This window comes from Stenella coeruleoalba, assembly GCF_951394435.1.
Source record: "Stenella coeruleoalba genome assembly, chromosome: 2".
In the NCBI taxonomy this organism is placed as follows: Eukaryota; Metazoa; Chordata; class Mammalia; order Artiodactyla; family Delphinidae; genus Stenella; species Stenella coeruleoalba.
In genome coordinates, this window is record NC_137147.1 from 41320437 (window position 1) to 41342239 (window position 21803).

At 43.9% G+C, this 21803-nt stretch overlaps 1 protein-coding gene across 5 annotated transcripts in view; it reads right to left on the reverse strand.

The window, feature by feature from the left end:
• The window catches only part of DAAM1 (dishevelled associated activator of morphogenesis 1), a 303703-nt gene that overhangs the window by 8113 nt on the left and 273787 nt on the right, over positions 1–21803 (reverse strand). For all 5 annotated transcript variants that reach the window (XM_079909187.1, XM_079909188.1, XM_079909186.1 and 2 more), the window contains 5 exons: positions 17887–17993; positions 15767–15855; positions 14741–14909; positions 10940–11047; positions 8935–8995 (listed from right to left, as the gene is read on the reverse strand). In XM_079909187.1, coding sequence (XP_079765313.1) covers positions 8935–8995; positions 10940–11047; positions 14741–14909; positions 15767–15855; positions 17887–17993 — 534 coding nt within the window. The remainder of the gene's footprint in view (positions 1–8934; positions 8996–10939; positions 11048–14740; positions 14910–15766; positions 15856–17886; positions 17994–21803) is intronic.

The following is a 21803-nucleotide window of genomic DNA, read 5'->3' on the forward strand; positions in this document are numbered from 1 at the left end:
TGCACCAGTGGGAGGGAGCTGTGAAGGAGGAAAGGTTTCACACACTAGGAAGCCCCTTCTCAGGTGGAGACTGCGGGTGGCAGAGGGGGGGAGGCTTCGGGACCACGGAGGAGAGCGCAGCAACAGGGGTGGGGAGGGCACAGTGGAGAGATTCCCGCACACAGGATCGGTGCCGACTGGCAGTCACCAGCCCGAGAGGCTTGTCTGCTCACCTGCCGGGGCGGGCAGGGGCTGGGAGCTGAAGCTCGGGCTTCAGAGGTCGGATCCCAGGGAGAGGACTGGGGTTGGCGGCGTGAACACAGCCTGCAGGGGGTTAGTGCACCACGGCTAGCCGGGAGGGAGTCCGGGAAAATGTCTGGAGCTGCCAAAGAGGCGAGAGACATTTTCTTGCCTCTTTGTTTCCTGGTGCGTGAAGAAGGGATTAAGAGCGCTGCTTAAAGGAGCTCCAGAGACAAGCACGAGCTGCGGCTATCAGCACGGACCCCAGAGACGGGCATGAGACGCTCAGGCTGCTGCTGCAGCCACCAAGAAGCCTGTGTGCAAGCACAGGTCACTCTCCACACCTCCCCTCCCAGGAGCCTGTACAGCCCGCCACTGCCAGGGTCCTGTGATCCAGGGACAACTTCCCCGGGAGAACGCACGGCACACCTCAGGCTGGTGCAAAGTCACGCTGGCCTCTGCTGCCGCAGGCTCGCCTCGCACTCTGTACCCCTCCCTCCCCGCCAGCCTGAGTGAGCCAGAGCCCCCGAATCAGCTGCTCCTTTAACCACGTCCTGTCTGAGCAAAGAACAGACGCCCCCAGGCGACCTACACGCAGAGGCAGGGCCAAATCCAAAGCTGAACCCCGGGAGCTGTGCGAACAAAGAAGAGAAAGGGAAATGTCTCCCAGCAGCCTCAGGAACAGCAGATTAAATCTCCACAATCAACTTGATGTACCCTGCATCTGTGGAATACCTGAATAAGAAAACGAATCATCCCAAATTGAAGAGGTGGACTTTGGGAGCAAAAGATATATATATATTTTCCCTTTTTCTCTTTTTGTGTGTTCTGTCTGTCTTTTTTTTTTTAAAGTTTTAAAATTTATTTCTTAATTATTATTTTTTATTTTAATAACTTTATCTCCTTCCTTCCCTCCTTCCCCTTCCTTCCATTCTTCCTTCCTTCCCTTTTTCTCACTTTTATTCTGAGCCATGTGGATGAAAGTCTTGTGGTGTTCCATCCAGGAGTCAGTGCTGTGCCTCTAAGGTGGGAGAGCCAACGTCAGGACACTGGTCCACAAGAGATCTCCCAGCTCCATGTAATATCAAATGGCGAAAATCTCCCAGAGATCTCCATCTCAATGCCAAGACCCAGCTACACTCAACGACCAGCAAGCTACAGTGCTGGACACCCTATGCCAAACAACCAGAAAGAAAGGAACACAACGCCATCCATTAGCAGAGAGGCTGCCTAAAATCATAATAAGGCCACAGACACCTCAAAACACACCACCAGACGTGGACATGCCCACCAGAGAGACAAGATCAAGCCCCACCCACCAGAACACAGGCACTAGTCCGCTCCACCAGGAAGCCTACACAACCCACTGAACCAACCTCGCCCACTGGGAGCAGACACCAAAAACAACGAGAGCTATGAACCTGCAGCCTGCGAAAAGGAGACCCCAAACACAGTAAGTTAAGCAAAATGAGAAGACAGAGAAACACGCAGCAGATGAAGGAGCAAGATAAAAACCCACCAGACCAAACAAATGAAGAGGAAATAGGCAGTCTACCTGAAAAAGAATTCAGAGTATGATAGTAAAGATGATCCAAAATCTTGGAAATAGAATGGAGAAAATACAAGAAACGTTTAACAAGTACCTAGAAGAACTAAAGAGAAAACAAACAATGATAAACAACACAATAAGTGAAATTAAAAATTCTCTAGAAGGAATCAATAGCAGAATAACTGAGGCAAAAGAATGGATAAGTCACCTGGAAGATAAAATAGTGGAAATAAACACTGCACAGCAGAATAAACAAAAAAGAACAAAAAGAATTGAGGACAGTCTCAGAAACCTCTGGGACAACATTAAAGGCACCAACACTCGAATTATAGGGGTCCCAGAAGAAGAAGAGAAAAAGAAACGGACTGAGAAAATATTTGAAAAGATTATAGTTCAAAACTTCCCTAATATGGGAAAGGAAATAGTTAAGCCCAGGAAGCACAGAGAATCCCATACAGGATAAATCCAAGGAGAAACACGCCAAGCCACATATTAATCAATCAAACTATCAAAAATTAAATACAAAGAAAATATATCAAAAGCAGCAAGGGAAAAACAAATAACACACAAGGGAATCCCCATAAGGTTAACATCTGATCTTTCAACAGAAACTCTGCAAGCCAGAAGGGGGTGGCAGGACATATTGAAAGTGTTGAAGGAGAAAAACCTGCAACCAAGATTACTCTACCCAGCAAGGATCTCATTCAGATTTGATGGAGAAATTAAAACCTTTACAGACAAGCAAAAGCTGAGAGAGTTCAGCACCACCAAACCAGCTCTACAACAACTGCTAAAGGAAATTCTCTAGGCAAGAAACACAAAAGGAGGAAAAGACCTACAATAACGAACCCAAAACAATTAAGAAAATGGGAATGGGAACATACACATCGATAATTACCTTAAATGTAAATGGATTAAATGCTCCAACCAAAAGACATAGACTGGCTGAATGGATACAAAAACAAGACGTGTATATATGCTGTCTACAAGAGACCCACTTCAGACCTAGGGACACATACAGACTGAAAGTGAGGGGATGGAAAAAGATATTCCATGCAAATGGAAATCAAAAGAAAGCTGGAGTAGCATTCTCATATAGGACAAAATAGACTTTAAAATAAAGACTCTTACAAGAGACAAAGAAGGACACTACATAATGATCAAGGGATCAATCCAAGAAGAAGATATAACAACAGTAAATATTTATGCACCCAACATAGGAGCACCTCAATACCTAAAGCAAATACTAACAGCCATAAAAGGGGAAATCGACAATAACACAATCATAATAGGGGACTTTATGGACAGATCATCCAAAATGAAAATAAATAAGGAAACACAAGCTTTAAATGATACATTAAACAAGATGGACTTAATTGATATTTTTAGGACATTCCATCCAAAAACAACCAAATACACATTTTTCTCAAGTCCTCATGGAACATTCTCCAGGATAGATCATAACTTGGGTCACAAACCAAGCCTTGGTAAGTTTAAGAAAATTGAAATCATATCAAGTATCTATTCCAACCACAATGCAATGAGACTAGCAATCGATTAGAGGAAAAAATCTGTAAAACATACAAGCAGATGGAGGCTAAACAATACACTACCTAATAACCAAGAGATCACTGAAGAAATCAAAGAGGAAATCAAAAAATACCTAGAAACAAATGACAATGAAAACACGATGACCCAAAACCTATGGGATGCAGCAAAAGCAGTTCTAAGAGGGAAGTTTATAGCAATACCATCCTACCTTAAGAAACAAGAAACAACTCAAATAAACAACCTAAACTTACACCTAAAGCAATTAGAGAAGGAAGAAGAAAAGAACACCGAAGTTAGCAGGATGAAAGAAATCATAAAAATCAGATCAGAAATAAATGAAATAGAAATAAAAGAAATCATAGCAAAGATCAATAAAACTAAAAGCTGGTTCTTTGAGAAGATAAACAAAATTGATAAACCATTAGCCAGACTCATCAGGAAAAAAAGGGAGAAGACTCAAATCAATGGAATTAGAAATGAAAAAGGAGAAGTAACAACTGACATTGCAGAAATATAAAGGATCATGAGAGATTACTACAAGCAACTCTATGCCAATAAAATGGACAACCTGGAAGAAATGGACAAGTTCTTAGAAAAGCACAACCTTCCGAGACTGGACCAGGAAGAAATAGATAATATGAACAGACCAATCACAAGCACTGAAATTACAACTGTGATTAAATGTCTTCCAACAAACAAAAGCCCAGGACCAGATGGCTTCAGAGGTGAATACTATCAAACATTTAGAGAGGAGCTAACACCTATACTCCTCAAACTCTTCAAAATATAGCAGAGGGAGGAACACTCCCAAACCCATTCTACAAGGCCACCATCACCGGGATACCAAAACCAGACAAAAATGCCCCAAAAAAGAAAACTACAGGCCAATATCACTGATGAACATAGATGCAAAAATCCTCAACAAAATACTAGCAAACAGAATCCAACAGCACAGTAAAAGGATTGTACACCGTGATCAAGTGGGGTTTATCCCAGGAATGCAAGGATTCTTCAATATATGCAAAACAATCAATGTGATACACCATATTAACAAATTGAAGAATAAAAACCATATGATCATCTCCATCGATTCAGAGAAAGCTTTCGACAAAATTCAACACCCATTTATGATAAAAAACCCTGCAGAAAGTAGGCATAGAGGGAACTTTCTTCAACATAATAAAGGGCATATATGACAAACCCACAGCCAACATCATCCTCAATGGTGAAAAACTGAAAGCATTTCCACTAAGATCAGGAACAAGACAAGGTTGCCCACTCTCACCACTATTATTCAACATAGTTTTGGAAGTTTTAGCCACAGCAATCAGAGAAGAAAAGGAAATAAAAGGAATCCAAATCGGAAAAGAAGAAGTAAAGCTGTGACTGTTTGCAGATGACATGATACTATACATAGAGAATCCTAAAGATGCTACCAGAAAACTACTAGAGCTCATCAATGAATTTGGTAGAGTAGCAGGATACAAAATTAATGCACAGAAATCTCTAGCATTCCTATACACTAATGATGAAAAATCTGAAAGTGAAATTAAGAAAACACTCCCATTTACCATTGCAACAAAAAGAATAAAATATCTAGGAATAAAGCTACCTAAGGAGACAAAAGACCTGTATGCAGCAAATTATAAGACACTGATGAAAGAAATTAAAGAGGATACAAATAGATGGAGAGATATACCATGTTCTTGGATTGGAAGAATCAACATTGTGAAAATGATTCTACTATCCAAAGCAATCTACAGATTCAATGCAATCCCTATCAAACTACCACTGGCATTTTTCACAGAACTAGAACAAAAAATTGCACAATTTGTATGGAAACACAAAAGACCCCGAATAGCCAAAGCAATCTTGAGAATGAAAAATGGAGCTGGAGGAATCAGGCACCCCGACTTCAGACTATACTACAAAGCTACAGTAATGAAGACAGTATGGTACTGGCACAAAAACAGAAATATAGATAAATGGAACAGGATAGAAAGCCCAGAGAGAAACCCACACACATATGGTCACCTTATCTTTGATAAAGGAGGCAGGAATGTACAGTGGAGAAAGGACAGCCTCTTCAATAAGTGGTGCTGGGAAATCTGGCCAGGTACATGTAAAAGTATGAGATTAGATCACTCCCTAACACCATAAACAAAAATAAACTCAAAATGGATTAAAGACCTAAATGTAAGGCCAGAAACTATCAAACTCTCAGAGGAAAACATAGGCAGAACACTCTATGACATAAATCGCAGCAAGATCCTTTTTGATCCACCTCCTAGGGAAATGGAAACAAAAACAAAAATAAACAAATGGGACCTCATGAAACTTAAAAGCTTTTGCACAGCAAAGGAAACCATCAGCAAGATGAAAAGACAACCCTCAGAATGGGAGAAAATATTTGCAAATGACGCAACTGACAAAGGATCAATCTCCAAAATTTACAAGCAGCTCATGCAGCTCAATATCAAAAAAACAACCCAATCCAAAAATGGGCAGAAGACCTAAATAGATATTTCTCCAAAGAAGATATACAGATTGCCAGCAAACACGTGAAAGCATGCTCAACATCATTAATCATTAGAGAAATGCCAATCAAAACTACAATGAGATATCATCTCACACCGGGCAGAATGGCCATCATCAAAAAATCTACAAACAATAAATGCTGGTGAGGGTGTGGAGAAAAGGCAACACTCTTGCACTCTTGGTGGGAATGTAAATTGATACAGCCACTATGGAGAACAGTATGGAGGTTCCTTAAAAAACTAAAAATAGAATGACCAATTCAAAAAGAGTCATGTACTGAAATGTTCATTGAAGCTCTGTTTACAATAGCCAGGACATGGAAGCAACCTAAGTGTCCATGAACAGATGAATGGATAAAGAAGATGTGGCACATATATACAATGGAATAATCCTCAGCTATAAAAAGCAACGAAATTTCGTTGCTGAGACAGACCTAGAGTCTGTCATACAGAGTGAAGTAAGTCAGAAAGAGAAAAACAAATACCGTGTGCTAACGCATATATATGGAATCTAAGGAAAAAAAAAAGTCATGAAGAGCCTAGGGGCAAGACGGGAATAAAGACACAGACTTACTAGAGAACGGACTTAAGGATATGGGGAGGGGGAAGGGTAAGGTGTGACAAAGTGAGAGAGTGGCATGGACATATATACACTACCAAACATAAAATCGATAGCTAGTGGGAAGCTGCCGCATAGCACAGGGTGATCAGCTCGGTGCTTTGTGACCACCTAGAGGGGTGGGATAGGGAGGGTGGGAGGGAGGGAGATGCAAGAGGGAAGGGATATGGGAACATTTGTATATGTATAACTGATTCACTTTTTTATAAAGCAGAAACTAACACACCATTGTAAAGCAATTATACTCCAATAAAGATGTTTAAAAATAAATAAAGGAGGGTAATATACACATCATCATGGGAATCAAATGCAAGAAAAGAAGCGGAAACCCTTATAAATCATGAAACTTGCTCTGATTAAAAGAAATTGCCACAATCCTAGTTCTTTGACCTGGAAAGGGAGTGTATGTATGTGTGTGAGGTGCAGAGATGTGAAAGCAATTTTAAAGTGTTTCAGGAATGTATAATTCCATAAGAATTCTGTCTTTGATACCTTCAAGCAATGTAATCAATTTGTGAAAAGAACAACTGGGACACATGAATGTTTCGACGAATTAAAGTCTGCCTCCCAATATTTCCTTCCTCTTAACATTTAAGCTGCCAGAGGAAGGGGGAGGCCTCTGTAGCCCCTTTTCTGTGAAGAGTGTGTTACATTGTACATGACCCAGGGGCTAGAGAGATTTCAGCAAAACAACATTTAATAACCCCCCCAAACACATAACTTCCTTGGGACCCCTCTCTCAAGCCTTGCTCTGAACTAGCTCAGATGCAGGGGTCAGAGCCTCCATTGTCAGGCTTTAGGACTGTCAGTCACTGCCATGCTAGTCTCAAGAAAGCTTTCCACTGGGAGGAAATGGCCACAGAGTGAAGACTGTAACACAAGCCTTGTCTCAAACTGCCCTTATCCAGTTTGGCCTCTGAAAGCCGAGGACCGTCCTCCACGCGCACTCACAGTCTCTCAGCCCACAGGGGCTGGAAAAAAGAGTATCTACTGCTCTTTTTAAACAGCGACACACCCCTACCCCCTACCCCAAAATAAGGAAAAAAAGAAAACCTTACATGCTCCTTAATTTATTAAAAATAGAAAAGGTTAGACACCGTGACTCTAGTTTTTATTAGAGCTGTTTCTTTAATGAAGTCAACTACTTTCTATGGCACAGTTTTATGATTATAAGGAGGAGGTGGGACCTCCCTGGCGGCGCAGTGGTTAAGAATCCACCTGCCAATACAGGGGACACGGGTTCGAGCCCTGGTCCGGGAAGATCCCACATGTCGTGGAGCAGCTAAGCCCACGAGCCACAACCACTGAAGTCCGCGTGCCGCAACCACTGAAGCCCGGGTGCCGCAACTACTGAAGCCCACGCACTTAGAGCCCATGCTCCGCAACGAGAAGCCACCGCACTGAGAAGCCTGCGCGCCTCAACTACAGAAAGCCGGCAAGCGGCAACGAAGACCCAATGCAGACAAAATAAAAAATAGATAAATTTATTTTTAAAAGAGGAGGGTCCTCCTGGCGTTACTAATAAATGATCTGTGGGGCACCTTCCCGAGCTGCCTGCAGACCAGCCTCCTTCACCAAGTGCCAGGCCAGAGCTCTGCTCTCCCGAGCGAGGCTTCTCACCTTGACCCGCCCCCGCGCTGTCAGCAGCCCTCGTGCGGTACCCACGGGGCATTGCGCCCTCACAGTCTGGGTTAGTTCCACCGGCTCCACTGCCTCCGGCACCCTGACCTGCTTTCCTTCCATGGAGCCCGGGCCCAGGTCATCTCGTATAGCTGAGACAGCCTCCCTCCTCTGTACCTAAGTTCACCCTACCCTCCTTCTAAGCCACAGCTCAAAATTCATCTCGTCTAGAGGAGAAGCTTCCTCTCACACACGCCAGCCATTCCCGAAGCCTCGGGCTAACCTAAATCCCCGATCCTCCTCAAGGCACCTTTGTCATCACTTAGGAGGTGAACTGGACTGACTGCTCCTGGCCACTGTTAACACCTGGAGGGTAAGGATTCTGAGTCATCGTGATCCCCTCGCCTTGAGAATGGACTGTACCCCCAAAGTGCTCAAAAAATACTCCCCAAGGGACCGGCTCAAAGACAACAGAGAAGTTCCATTGCTCTGAGAGTAAACATCATTTATAAACAGAAACACCGAGAAGACCTTGAAGACTCTCTAGCCAATCCACTTTCATGAGTCCTGCCTCACAGGTAGGAAAGTGGTGGAACTCCGGGTCCGATTTCCCAGTTCCTGTTCCCCTGATGCCCCCATGACATCCTGCTGCCTGCCACTGCATCACCAGGCTAAACACAGCCTGCCTTTGCTTCTTCGTTGTTGCATTTTTTTTCTTTTTTTTAAACAATAAATGTTTATCCTGCATGCCAAGGCAACCAGCAACTCCTCTGCTGGATGCCGTCACCAGCACCAGAGAGAGTGAAGGGACTGGGAATTAGAACGAGAAACATACTCACCGTCTCTACTGCTTTCAGGCCACTTCTCAAGGTGCTTATTTCTTTGTCCAGCTCAGTCATGCTGTTGTAAATGGCAACATTTTAGTAACCAACATGGGACTTACACTTACTGTATTAAATATATGATGAGTTTAAATATTTCATGCTTGGAAGTCCACACTACTTCATTTTAAATGTTTAAAATTCCCTTCAGTGTTCAGATCTCACAGAAAGACAGCAACATTTTAAACTTATGAAATTTAGGTATGGAATTACGGGGTTTTTTGTTTTCCACAGCCAGCAGGTATAATATTTATAGGTTAAAAAGGGCAGAATAGAAATATGTCATGTTTCAATCTCACAAAAATCTCACTTAAGCAAATTACTGTATGTGGAAATAAATTTCTTGCCATGTGTGGCTCCCTTTGGACAAGGCAAAGAAACAGTCGATCCACAATCGTGTGTGCTGTGCTCTTCATCGTTATTATATTGCTTTTCATGAGTGCTGTGGTAGTATGAATATTACAAGGTGATGGCCTAAATTTCAATCAACAATGATTTTTCTTAAAGTTTTACTAATTAGTTTTCATTTTCATTGACTTTTTTTTTTAAACAGAGAAAGTTTCCTGGGCTTCTCCCATAATGCTTTTTATTTGACAGCTTTTAAACATGAGAGATTACAACTTAATTCTCACAGAGAATTCACATGTAAACAAATTCATTGACACTTCATTTACTTGAACATTTTAATTTCATGTCTTACATGGTACACTTCTACCAAACTCTACAGAGGGAAAAAATTAGCCTGCTCATCAGGCTTTTTAAAATCACTGCAAAAAGATGCAGTTTAAATATGTTTTTAAAAAAGGGGAGTGGGGTATTTCCCTGGTGGCACAGTGGTTAAGAATCCGCCTGCCAATGTAGGGGACACGGGTTCGAGCCCTGGTCGGGGAAGATCCCACATGCCGTGGAGCAACTAAGCCCGTGCGCCACAACTACTGAGCCTGTGCTCTAGAGCCCGCAAACCACAACTACTGAGCCCACGCGCCTGGAGCCCGTGCTCTGCCACCGCAATGAGAAGCCCATGCACCACAACAAAGGGTAGTCCCCCATCGCCACAACTAGAGAAAGCCCGTGCGGGACAACCAAGACCCAACGCAGCGGAAAAAAAAAGTAAATTTTAAAAAGGTGGGGTGAGGGCAAAAGGAAGCAGGAAGAACAGCAAGGAAAAGTGCCTACCCCTCATGAGGTCTCTGAAAAGTGGTGTGAAGTTTGTGGGGAAAGTTTAGTGATTTTCCACTTTATTTTTAGTTCCTTCATTTGCATAAAGACTGCTTTCCATTAAAAGGTTGCTTGGTTTCTGGGAGTGTGTACACATGGGAAAATTACTAGCAACACCCTGACCTGCAGGACTTCCATTTGCTTAAACATGTATCCTCATATCCTCATTTAACTAAGTGTGCTCCCACCTGTATTTTAAGAGACCACCCTTTCCAACTACTAGTGAAACCACACTGCTTCCCTAGACTCTTCATAACTCAGAAAATTAGGTTTTGTAGAAGTTAGGAACTGCATCCAGGAATATTCTGAAACAGCTAGAACAAGTATACAGTGACCCTTGAGCAACACAGGTGTGAACTGTACGGGTCCACTTATACGCAGATTTTTTTTCAATAATTATGTACTACATGGTCTGTGGTTGACTGAATCCTCAGATGTGGGACCCTGGGTATTGAGGAACCCCGCACAGGAAGGGTCAGCTATGAAGTTATATGTTGGATTTTCAGCTGTGCAGTGGGGATTCGGGGGGTGCCGGCACCCTTAACCCCACCGTTCAAGAGTCAACCGTATATTCAAACTCATGTAAAACATCTGAGTGACATGGATACTATTCAAACTTTATTTCATACACTGTTCAGGGGAAAGCAAACAGAAGGACCCTCTTCATGCAACGCTAACTATCTCAACGGCTAAACCACAGTCCAACGGATTTTAAAAACTGAAACAATTCACTCTAAGTACTTACTTTACTTTTGCTGCTTGAGGAATGTCCCGCAGCTCCTCATTTAGATTGAGAACCTTGGGGTATTTATTTTCCACAATAGTTATGAGATAGTGCAAAAGTGTAATGTTCCTACAATTACAGAAGGAGAGAGTATTAAACATGGTTAATATCTGCATATGATTTGTATATTCAAGTGATTACTTCCACAAGAATGCTACGTCCCTGCATTACTTTCAAAATGTGTAGGTTCCTGAAAGGCAGGCATTCTTAAGAGAAAGGGAGAAGAGGAGAGCCTTCGTGGGATTTACAAAAATACATGCCAAAAGCAGCACACATCTTCTGAAAGGGAAGGGCAGGGGATAAGAATTACGTTTTTGGCCCATAATGGGGATCCTTCACAATCTGCGTAATGCGATGGGTGATGGAAATGGGTCTGAACCATTGCCAAAAGGGACATCCCTTCACAGTGCATCCACCCAAAGACGAGGCCTGCCCTGCAAGTTCCTAACAAGCAGGGTGGGGTGGGGAGTGAGGGATGTTTAATCCACTAGAGAGGACAGCTAATTTTCAAGTCTGAAAGTACAGAGCAGCAACTCACTGATGAAAATTATTGACAATTCTCATTTAAGGGTTTCTTTCAACTGGGTGATAACATTTTTCCCTTCTGAAAGTTAGAATGCCCCCTATTTCAGGGCAGGACCTGGAAATGGGCCAGGACTGTGCCATCATGGATATGATACCCTCGCGGCCTAATTTTAGCAACACTTCAGCTCCTAACTGCACAACCAGCTCCCTCTTTGGTGGTGACAGGGCTGAACCCTGACTGACCTGGGTTGAAAAGGCGGGCATCTGATAACACTATCTAAGAGGCCACGCTGTGGTAGTCTGGTCCCCTGGTCCCTGACTCTGAGGCACATTACAATCACCTGGACCCCAGATGCCTGGGCCAACCTGAGATTCAGTCATTGGAATGAGGTGGGACCAGATGTGGGTATTTTTTAAAACTCCCCACTGAGACTAACAGCCAAAATCAAGAACCACTTATGCTATTGAAAGTTAGCATAATCAGGAGGACACAAATGCATTTCTTTAAAAACATTTCCATAATTTTTAGGCAGTTTGCTAATTCACAAGGTTAAGGACCCCCCACCCCCCCGCAACAAAAGTAAAGCAGAGCTGCCGAACAGTTTTTCCCCGTAGCAACGCAAACCATTTCTGGTTATCCTTGCAGCTTCCTGGAGGTCAAGGCAATCCTATTCTCTGAGTCAACTCAGAGGAGTCAACTGAGTCCCACACGGAAAAAAATTTCCCCTTATTTTTCTTGCGCTAATAATTAGAAAACCATTGCTCAGCAAAGTAAAACAGTGGCTAATACTTCTGGCCACTTATTTTGCAGGTGTTCAGCTGTATTGTTCCACTTCAATTTTGCCTTTCACAGAATCTATGTGTCTGCCATGTGCCGGCTGCATGAGAGGCAAAATCCCAGCAACCATCGCGAGAAAGAGTAATGCCATTTTCCTTCATTATTTCAGAGAAATGCTTTGTTAGAGAAATTTATTTCATTAACCATATATGCCTTTTTTAGTGTAGAAAGACTTAAAACCAGATCACATTTGGATAGCAAACCACATTTGTCTGCTATCCAAATAACACCTCATATGAGTGAAGATAAATTCCTGAATAATAAAAACAACTAAACAGCCTCACATTTGACTACTCTCTGGTCATTACCAGAAACAAGCCTTTAATGCAGAGTGAAGAGGGAAAAGAAGAAGATCAGAAATGTTTTTAATTTATTGTTTTGAAAAGGCTTATTGTGTATTGGATAAAGTTGATATCATTAACTAGCAGATAATCATGTAGTAAGTACCAGCTTATCAGTAAGTTGGAAGGTGGGGGGCAAATGTGTGTGTGTGAGTGTGTGTGTATGAGTGAGGGGAGAGGGACAGAGAGAGAGAATAGGACTGACTGGTGGTGAGGATTTCCTTCCTCCCCAACCTGCAAGCCCAGTTGAAGAGGAGACCGTTCCTTAAAAGATGGCTGCTCTTTATATGCAAGTAAGATGCTGCAGTTACTCACTGCAACCTCCAAATAAAATCGGTCTGTTGGTAGCGGAGAGCTGTGGGCAGACCACTAGAACAACTGTCAAATACCTGTAAGGCCAAACACCTTGCTGGTTGTGACCTCAGACAAGCTAAATGAGCCACCTATCCCTGCCTCGGTTTCTTTATCTGACAACAGGCGATACAACACTTGGCCTGGGGACCTCACAGGTTGTTGTGACAATCAAATGTGAACGGGCTCTGAAAGGATCAAGTGCTTACATTAAAAATAAGGTGGTGTTCAGAGAAAACCATAATTCAAAAAAACACATGCACCCCAATGTTCACTGCAGCACTATTTACAACAGCCAGGTCATGGAAGCAACCTAAATGCCCATCGACAGATGAATGGATAAAGAAGATGTGGTACATATATACAATGGAATATTACTCAGCCATAAAAAGGAACGAAATTGGGTCATTTGTAGAGATGCAGATGGACCTAGGGACTGTCACACAGGGTGAAGTAAGAAAGAGAAAAACAAATATCATATATTAACACATATATGTGGAATCTAGAAAAATGGTACAGGTGAACTGGTTTGCAGGGCAGAAAGTGAGACACAGATGTAGAGAAAAAACGTATGGACACTAAGGGGGGAAAGTGGGGGGGTGGGGGTGGGGGTGTGATGGATTGGGCGATTGGGATTGACATATATACACTGATGTGTATAAAATAGATAACTAATAGGAACCTGCTGTATAAAAAATAATAAAATTCAAGGAAAAATAAGGTGGTGTTGATAGAACGTATCAGCTGTGCGTTGTTAATCTATTTCTACACAATGCAAAAATAAGGTTTAGCCCCACAACTGAACACACTGCTTGTTTCTTATACGATGGATTCAGGGTTGCCATAATGCTATGCTTCACTGACCCTATAGAAAATATAGAATAAAAAGTCTCACTGGTTGGGAATAATTAGGGTGAACAGCCTATACTTCTAAAAATAATTCGGGTTACAGAGAAGTTTACCTTAGAAACAAATTCCTTCCAAGTCAGTGGGAAACACAGCTCTCAGGGAAGCTAGAGTTAATATGCCTAATGCCCTTACCTGGAAATGACACTAGCACATTTTCACCTTCTGGTGTCTCTAACAGGAATCTGTTCACCTAACACACACTTTGTAGGAAGCATTTTAATGAGTCTCGGGATGAGCAGCTGAATACCAACAGCCAAAATGCATTTACACATTGTCATTTTTTAAGGTAGCTGCTAGCTTCCAGGTACCAAGGAAACCATAACCTACAAAGCCAACAAACTTCACATTGTCATCAGCTGTCAGTTTTTTAACTCTGTGGAGGAGTAGCAACTAGGAGAGGCCGTGAGGGGGCTACTAGGGTGCTGGTAAGGTTCTGTTTCTTGAACTGGGCACTAGTTATACAGATGTGTTCAATTTGTGGAAAGTCATCAAGCTGTACCTTTACGGTGAGTGAACCTGTCTTTTGTGTATTACACTGTAATCAGTTTACCCGAGAAAACCCCAAACACAAAAAACTTGGACTAGATGATATCCTTGTGGAATGAAAATGAAGGATAACTGGCCCAGTGGGAACTTGGGGATACGTGTGGTCATGAGACAGGAAGGGAGGAGTCAGTGGAGAAGGAAAGAGCAGGAGAGGAGAAGTGCAGACCAGACACTTTGGGATGAAGAGGCCCAGGAGGACCAGAGCGTACAAAGTTGAGCCCCGACCTAAGCTCCCAGATCTTCCATACTTACTTATCGATACTGGATTTTGTGTCAGCAATCTTATTTAGGCTGGATATCTTGAATCCATATGCATTGCCTCTTTGGCCTTTATTCATGTAATTTCCAAATGCCAAAACCACTTCCAGCAACTGCTTCAGGGCACTGCTCCTAAACACCTCTTCTGAACCAGAACGAATTGCTTCAAAACAAAATACATAAAACTATTACAACAAGACTTTTCAATGATACCCATCCTAAATGCACACACCTGATAACAGATACTGGAGATGGAAGATGGGGCTGTTAGACTACCAGGGAGCACTTTCCGAACACCTTTACCAGAAGCCAAGAGCAAGGGGGCGAGGAGAGCCAGCTCAAGTTGTTCAGGAGCCCCAGAGACAGGTGCACAGTCCTAGCCTTCCGCAGTCTTTTTCTTGGCTGACTCACCGACCATAAGCAGTTAGGAATACATAGAGCAGCTACTGCCTTTTCCACATTCCTTTGCAAACCCTTTCTTGCCTGGTGTGAGTCAGATCACAGGACAGTTGATCAATTCCACTGATAGAAAAACTGGGCAAATGTGTGACATGTCACAGCTGGCAGGTGTCATCAGGACCCCAAAGTCAGCCTGCACTCTGTGGCTGTGCTCTTCAGTTGCCCACATTTCAAGCACCTAAAAATTTAACAGCCTCAAAATCAAACCATGTATCAGCCTCAAATCTTCCCTCAGAAAAATCCAGTAAGGCCCCATTACAAGAAAGCTAACTGTAGGTTTAATGCCAGTAGCGATCAAATAAATTCCTCACCAATACCCAGATAGCAAAAGCCCAGTTCTGCAGAGGAGTCCAGGGAGTGTGCTGTGAGTTCCAGAACCCAGGCTAGGCCATCAAGCCAAGGACAGACCTTAAGTAATTATCTGCCAGAATTCCAACAGATTTCAAGCAAAAAAAAAAAAAAATCACCAAAGGGATCCAGTTTACTATATGCACTTGCATTGCACTTGTAAATGGGTACTTGAGATGAACATCATTGCCAGTCTGGGCAGCTTGACTTTACCTTCCACTTTGGGTTTCACTTCCGCCACACGCTCTGCAAACTTCTTTTTGAAGTACAGCGACTGCAGTCTTTGCTGATAATGATTGATTCTGTAAGAGCAAGCATCAACTAATGAACATGTACTTAATACACGTATGTTCACTCAATGAATATGGAGGTGATGGTAACTTAGAGCACTCCCACCCCAACACGCACACACACACAGAGTTCCTCTCCTGGACAGGAGCACAGGGCCTGAGGCCAACTGCACCTGGAGAGCCCATTTCCCAGTGCCCTACAGGGAGTGTTCGGGCAAGTGCAGCAGGGCCTTAGCTCCAATCAGCTTATGCAATTGCTAGAAGAAAGTGAGAGCTAACTGCCGTTGACTAAAGCCCCCTTCACTTCCTCAGAGTCCTAGTAGCTCTTGAGAACAGAAAAGTGATAAAAAGGAATGAAAATGTAAAGACTCCCCGCTTCTGCTGCAAATGAAGGGCAGTTGCCTGCACTCCTGCCATGGTGCTTCACTTGCCACAAAGTGTGCCTTGCAGAACTGTAGGGTAAAACTTGTCTCTGGCATTCTCTCCTCACACCATCCTCTCCCCACTCACATCCCCAAACCTTCCTCTTTCTTCACAGTTAGGTCCCTAGCTGCACCTCTCAGGGCTGGAAAGCTCTGCCTTCCAGGATAGCGACTAGCAACTAGAGATAACAGGCCACTGGCCTGTGATCACCACCAATACAGGCTGCTTGGTGTTTCTGAGCGGGTGAGGGTGGGCATACCTGCCCAGGCCTTCTGAACTCACTGTCTAACCTGCTCTCCGGAGGAAACTTCAGTCCAGTAGAACTAGCGATCAGCCCTCATCCAAAACTATACCATAAAATCAGACAGATGCAGGCCAGGTTCTGCTCTTATTAGGTGACCTTGGGCAGGAACCTTAACTCCTCCAGTTGCCAGCAGAGAATACCTCCCTGCCTGACAGCCCTCCTGGCAGGGCTGATAGCAGGATTAAGACGCATGCAAACATCTAGACAGTTACTAAGGCGCAGTTATTGCAGGTGGCCATGTGTTTGTCTACACAAAGGGTTGCTGGGCATACGTGTCAAAATTTCAAAACCATCCTTTGTTCTACAGTAGTATGCAAAATGGCAAGTTGAGGTGAAACAACAAAAATAAGTCCAGATATGGCAGAAATGCAGAGTGGTATGTTCACCTTGGCCACCATGTAGGCCACTGGCACTCAGGGGAGGAGCTCTGCCCTGGGGTTGACTGAGAGTTTCAGGATCACTGGTCCTTGTCCAATGCAGAATCAATTCGCTAGGCCTGGGATGGCAAAGCAACTCAGCTCACATGCCAAACTCAATTACGGAGCAGCAGCTGCTGCGGGGCTTTCTGGAGAAGGGTTGAGAAAGCTTGCCAAGGTTCCGTGGGAAGAGTGCCACGATCGATTAGTGATGTCTGCGTGTGTCATGATTTGACATCCAGACCCTGGCTATTTAGTTATGTGGGCTCTACGTTGATACCTCTGAGTCTGCCCATTGTTTTCTATTTTACAACCACCTTGAGATGTTGAGGTATAAGGAGGAGTGGGCTAGAATCCCAAGGGATCAAAGTGCTGAGGAGAATGACACTGACTAGAACCCAGAAAAGTTATGACTTGATTAGGTCAAAGTACTTGAGCCAAAGAGGCCCAGGAATAGAGATAACTGTGAAGAAACTCTGACCCTGGCTCACCCATGGGCGAGAACTCACATAAACAAAACAATCAAGTTCCACACAATTCAGACGTGAGCAGATTTGGGGATTTAAAAAGGCTTCAAGTTAAGGCAGGTTAACTGGCCCAGATAATTCAACAGGAATCAAAAGATTCACTTCCTTAGAAAGGCCAGGGGCATCTTTGCTTTGCTTTTTTTTTTTTTGCTGTACGCGGGCCTCTCACTGTTGCGGTCTCCCCCGTTGCGGAGCACAGGCTGCAGATGCGCAGGCTCAGCGGCCATGGCTCCCGGGAGCAGCCGCTCCGCGGCATGTGGGATCTTCCCGGACCGGGGCACGAACCTGTGTCCCCTGCATCGGCAGGCGGACTCTCAACCACTGCGCCACCAGGGAAGCCCCATCTTTGCTTTTGAAACATTTTCAAACTCACCTGCTCATCTCGAAAAGGAATCTATCAGCCTTGGCCATCCGATCCAGTTCATGTTTATGTTCCTCCAACAGATCAATGTCACTTTTTTCAGGAACAAATTTCAAGAGCTAAAAAGTACATGCAAATATTGAAACTGAGGTTTATAATTTAAATTCTTGCCCTAATTTTTCACGCTTTCAGTTAAATTTGTCCCAAGATGAAGTTTTAACATTTAATTCATAAGCTCTCCTCACAGGTGACTGTTCAGATACAATGAAGTGATTAAATCTTTCCATTTAGGTTGCCAGAAGGTACAAACTTCCAGTTACAAGATAAATCGGTAACGGGGATGTAGTGTACAACATCATGGTTATAATTAACACTGCTGCTTGATATATAATGAAAGTTATTAAGACAGTAAATCCTAAGAGTTCTCATCAGAAAGGGAAAAAAAGGTTGTTTTGGTTTTTTGCCTTTAAAAAACTTTTATCTATATGAGATGATGGATGCTAACTAAACCTATTGTGGAAATCATTTCACATTTGTAAGTCAAACCATTCGGCCACACACCTTAAATTTATAGTGATGTATGTCAATTATATTTCAATAAAATGGGAAAAAACCTTTCTATTTTTACTTGAAAGTAGTTAAACCGGTGTAAGATTCATTTCTGGTATCTACGTGTTCTATAGTGCCCCTCAAATCAGAATTGGGAAGTTCTTTACTAGGACCCACTTTACATAGTCCATTAGAAAGGGGCCTTGGAGATTCAACCTTCTCATGAGAAGATGCTACAACTGAGGTCCAGAGAGATTAGGTCACTCACCCAGGATTATAAAGCAAGTGTGTGTGATCTTCAGAAATAGAACCTGGGTCTCAACTTCCAGCTCTATGTTTTTTTCCTATTACATCATGCTGAAATGAGTAATTTTATGTGTATTTTCTAATCAATTTGCTTATTTCTTTGGCTTATCTAATTCCATCTCATTTTTTGCTCCATGTAGAGTTAGGTGAGAGGAACACAATGGGATGTGAAGTTTTTGATTCCATATTTTATTTTGGATGAAGAAATGAGCATGGAATGTGGAAGAGATAGCAATAATACTTAAAGTAGGAAAAGCACTTCTGTATGTGTCTAATTTTCTTTAAAGGCACAAACGTGTATGTGTATGCCCAGGGCTGTGTTTGTGTGCTATTTTCTAGATCAAATATTCTTGGACTTTTTTAAAAAAAAATTACACTGAGCTTCTGGACCCTGAGATCCTCCCCATAAACTTGATGCTGGCATTGGGTGGTCCATTTAGCAGGTTCGTTGGATTTAATTAAGGTAGCTCAGAAAAGGCAGTCAGTCTGGGTACCACCAGCAGAGAAAGAGAATTGGAACTACAGGGAAGGAGATGAACGGTTTGAGGTTGGAGATATATTCCAGGCAGAGTGCTTATCATGCTGGGTTCTGGAAGGGGCAGTGCAGCACTTACACAGGAGGAAGAGCGGCCACCACAGCAGTGGGGGAGGGCAGCAGTGGGCAAGGTCAGGGAGGAGCAAGGGCCTTGCAAAAAATTCAGTCTTTATTTTGAGGGCATGGGATGTAACTTAAAATCTCAAGTAGGGGAATGAGTTTGCACTTTGAAAAGAACACTCTGCCTGCAGAATGGAGAAAGAACTAGAAAGGATCAAAAGTATTGGGGGTTGTGATTAGATTGTTGATGCAGTAATCCAGGTGAGAGACGGTGGTGGCCTGGAATGGGTAGTGGCCAGGTTCTAGAGATATTTATGGGGTTTGAACTGGCCTGACTTGTCGACTGTGGTAGATGAGGGTCAAAAGGATGAGGTCCAGGCTTCTGGCTTGGGCAATGATGTACACAGAGTGTAACAGGGAACCCAGGAGGAGAAGGTTGGAGGAAGGTGGGTGAGGAGAAGGTGAATTTAGTGTTTGAAATACTGGCAAGAGAACCAAGTTGTGATTTCTAGTAGGCAGGTGGACAAATGGGTCTGAAATCCCAAAGAAATCTGGAAGACAAAGCTTTGGTGTGGGTTACAACATGCATGGATGTGAGTAAGGTAACCAGGGGGCCCATCAAGAGAAAAAAGCAGGGCTGGAGAGAAGCTGGCATTGATGCGATGAGAACAAGAAGAGGAACCTTCGTAGAAGGCAGTGGAGGGGCCTATGTGGAATCACAGGGCCAAGGGAAGAGGTGTTTCACCATGGGGCAAGTGGCCATCGGTGTCACACACCACCAATAAGTCAAGGAAGATGAGGACTGCAAAGTACTCCCTGGCTTTGTCAACAAGAAAGTTCGTATCCTTAGTGAGAACAGCTTAAGGGAGGTGAGGGGGACGGACTGCAGTGAGGTGAGGAAGAGTGAACAAGCTTTCAAGAACTGGCTGTGTCAAAAAAGAGAGGAGGGGCTTCCCTGGTGGTGCAGTGGTTGAGAGTCCGCCTGCCGATGCAGGGGATGTGGGCTCGTGCCCCAGTCCGGGAAGATCCCACATGCCGTGGAGCAGCTAGGCCCGTGAGCCATGGCCGCTGAGCCTGTGCGTCCAGAGCCTGTGCTCTGCAACGGGAGAGGCCACAACAGTGAGAGGCCCACGTACCACCAAAAAAAAAAAAAAAAAAAAAAAAGAGGACAGTAGCAGATGGGGATGTGCAGTCTTAAGAGGTGTGTGTGGGAAGGGCTGGGACCTGAACAAGTTACATGTTGAGAGGGCAAGGTAGAAGACCTTGAGGAGAGGGGCAGGGCCCTCTGGGCGAGGTCCCTGAGCAGAAGGAAAGGATGGGCCAGAGCAGAAGCCAGGGACACCCCTCTCTCCTAATGGGGTGGAAGGCGGAAAGACGGAAGTAGATGCCAGGGAATTCACAGGTCTGGTGGCCTGAGAGCTTCTAGGCATGGATGTTCCCATGTTCAAATGGTAACACTGGACAAGTGTCTTCTTGTTCTTCCTCAGTGCTGGAGGGAAGGTAGTAGGGCAAGGGAAGGAAGGAAGAAGAGAGAGGACAAGGCTTATTTTTTCCCCTGAGTTTGGATTTTTCCTTCTGGACAAGGAAATTCAGTTCTAGTTTCCGGGGTCCCCCCATACCTGCCCTGCTGAGCCTACAGGCCCCTGTTCAGGATAACACAGACACCATCTGTCTCTTGTTACTCACAAGAGCACAGTGAGAGGCACAGGCTAAAGGCTCAGGCCATCTCAAGTCAGAGTCAAGAACAGACTGTGTTTGGACAGTTTTGAGAGGAATGAAGAGCCAGACAAACACCTGGAGATAAGGAGAAAGGTGTGCATCCCAAGAAAGGGGAGTGTATGGATCTCATCTGAGATCTGATCTCAGTGGCTAAAAGCAGCAGGAGAGGAGGGGTGGAATGTGGCTCAAATGCAGATCATACCGAGTAGTAAAGGATGCTGTGTGAAGGCAAAGGAAGCAGAGGAAGGGGGGTAGAATAAGGAGGAAAAGAAAGAGCCTGGGAGATGAGCAGAGAGCAAGACACCCACAACTATCAGCAGAGGCCAGGTCAAAAGTATCCACTTGGCCAGATTCTGCTTCAGTAGACTGATTTTCTTACTTGTATTTATTTGAAGTACGTTCTATTTGCACTACAAGCCCTTTTGGCAAGATTCTGAAATCCTTTCCCTCAAGGAGGAATTTTGCTGGTTGCAATTTCACAGTAAACAGATCTTGTGGAATTTTAAGCATACGACCTTATCGATAGAGGCTGAAGACCTAAGGACTAAAGCAGCTTTCTGCTCAGTTCTTCACTCTGGGTGAAGCAGTTTTTGATGCAGGCATTTGGAGCGCAGGGTCACCTGGGGGCCAGGGAGGGACAGAGGGCAGCTGGGCTCCACTCTCTTGGGGCAGAGGCTCTGTTTTGACTGGTATTCCGCGAGGGAGGGAAGAGTGGGCAGAGGAGCTAAAAATGCTCGAAAAAAGGAATACGTTTAAACTA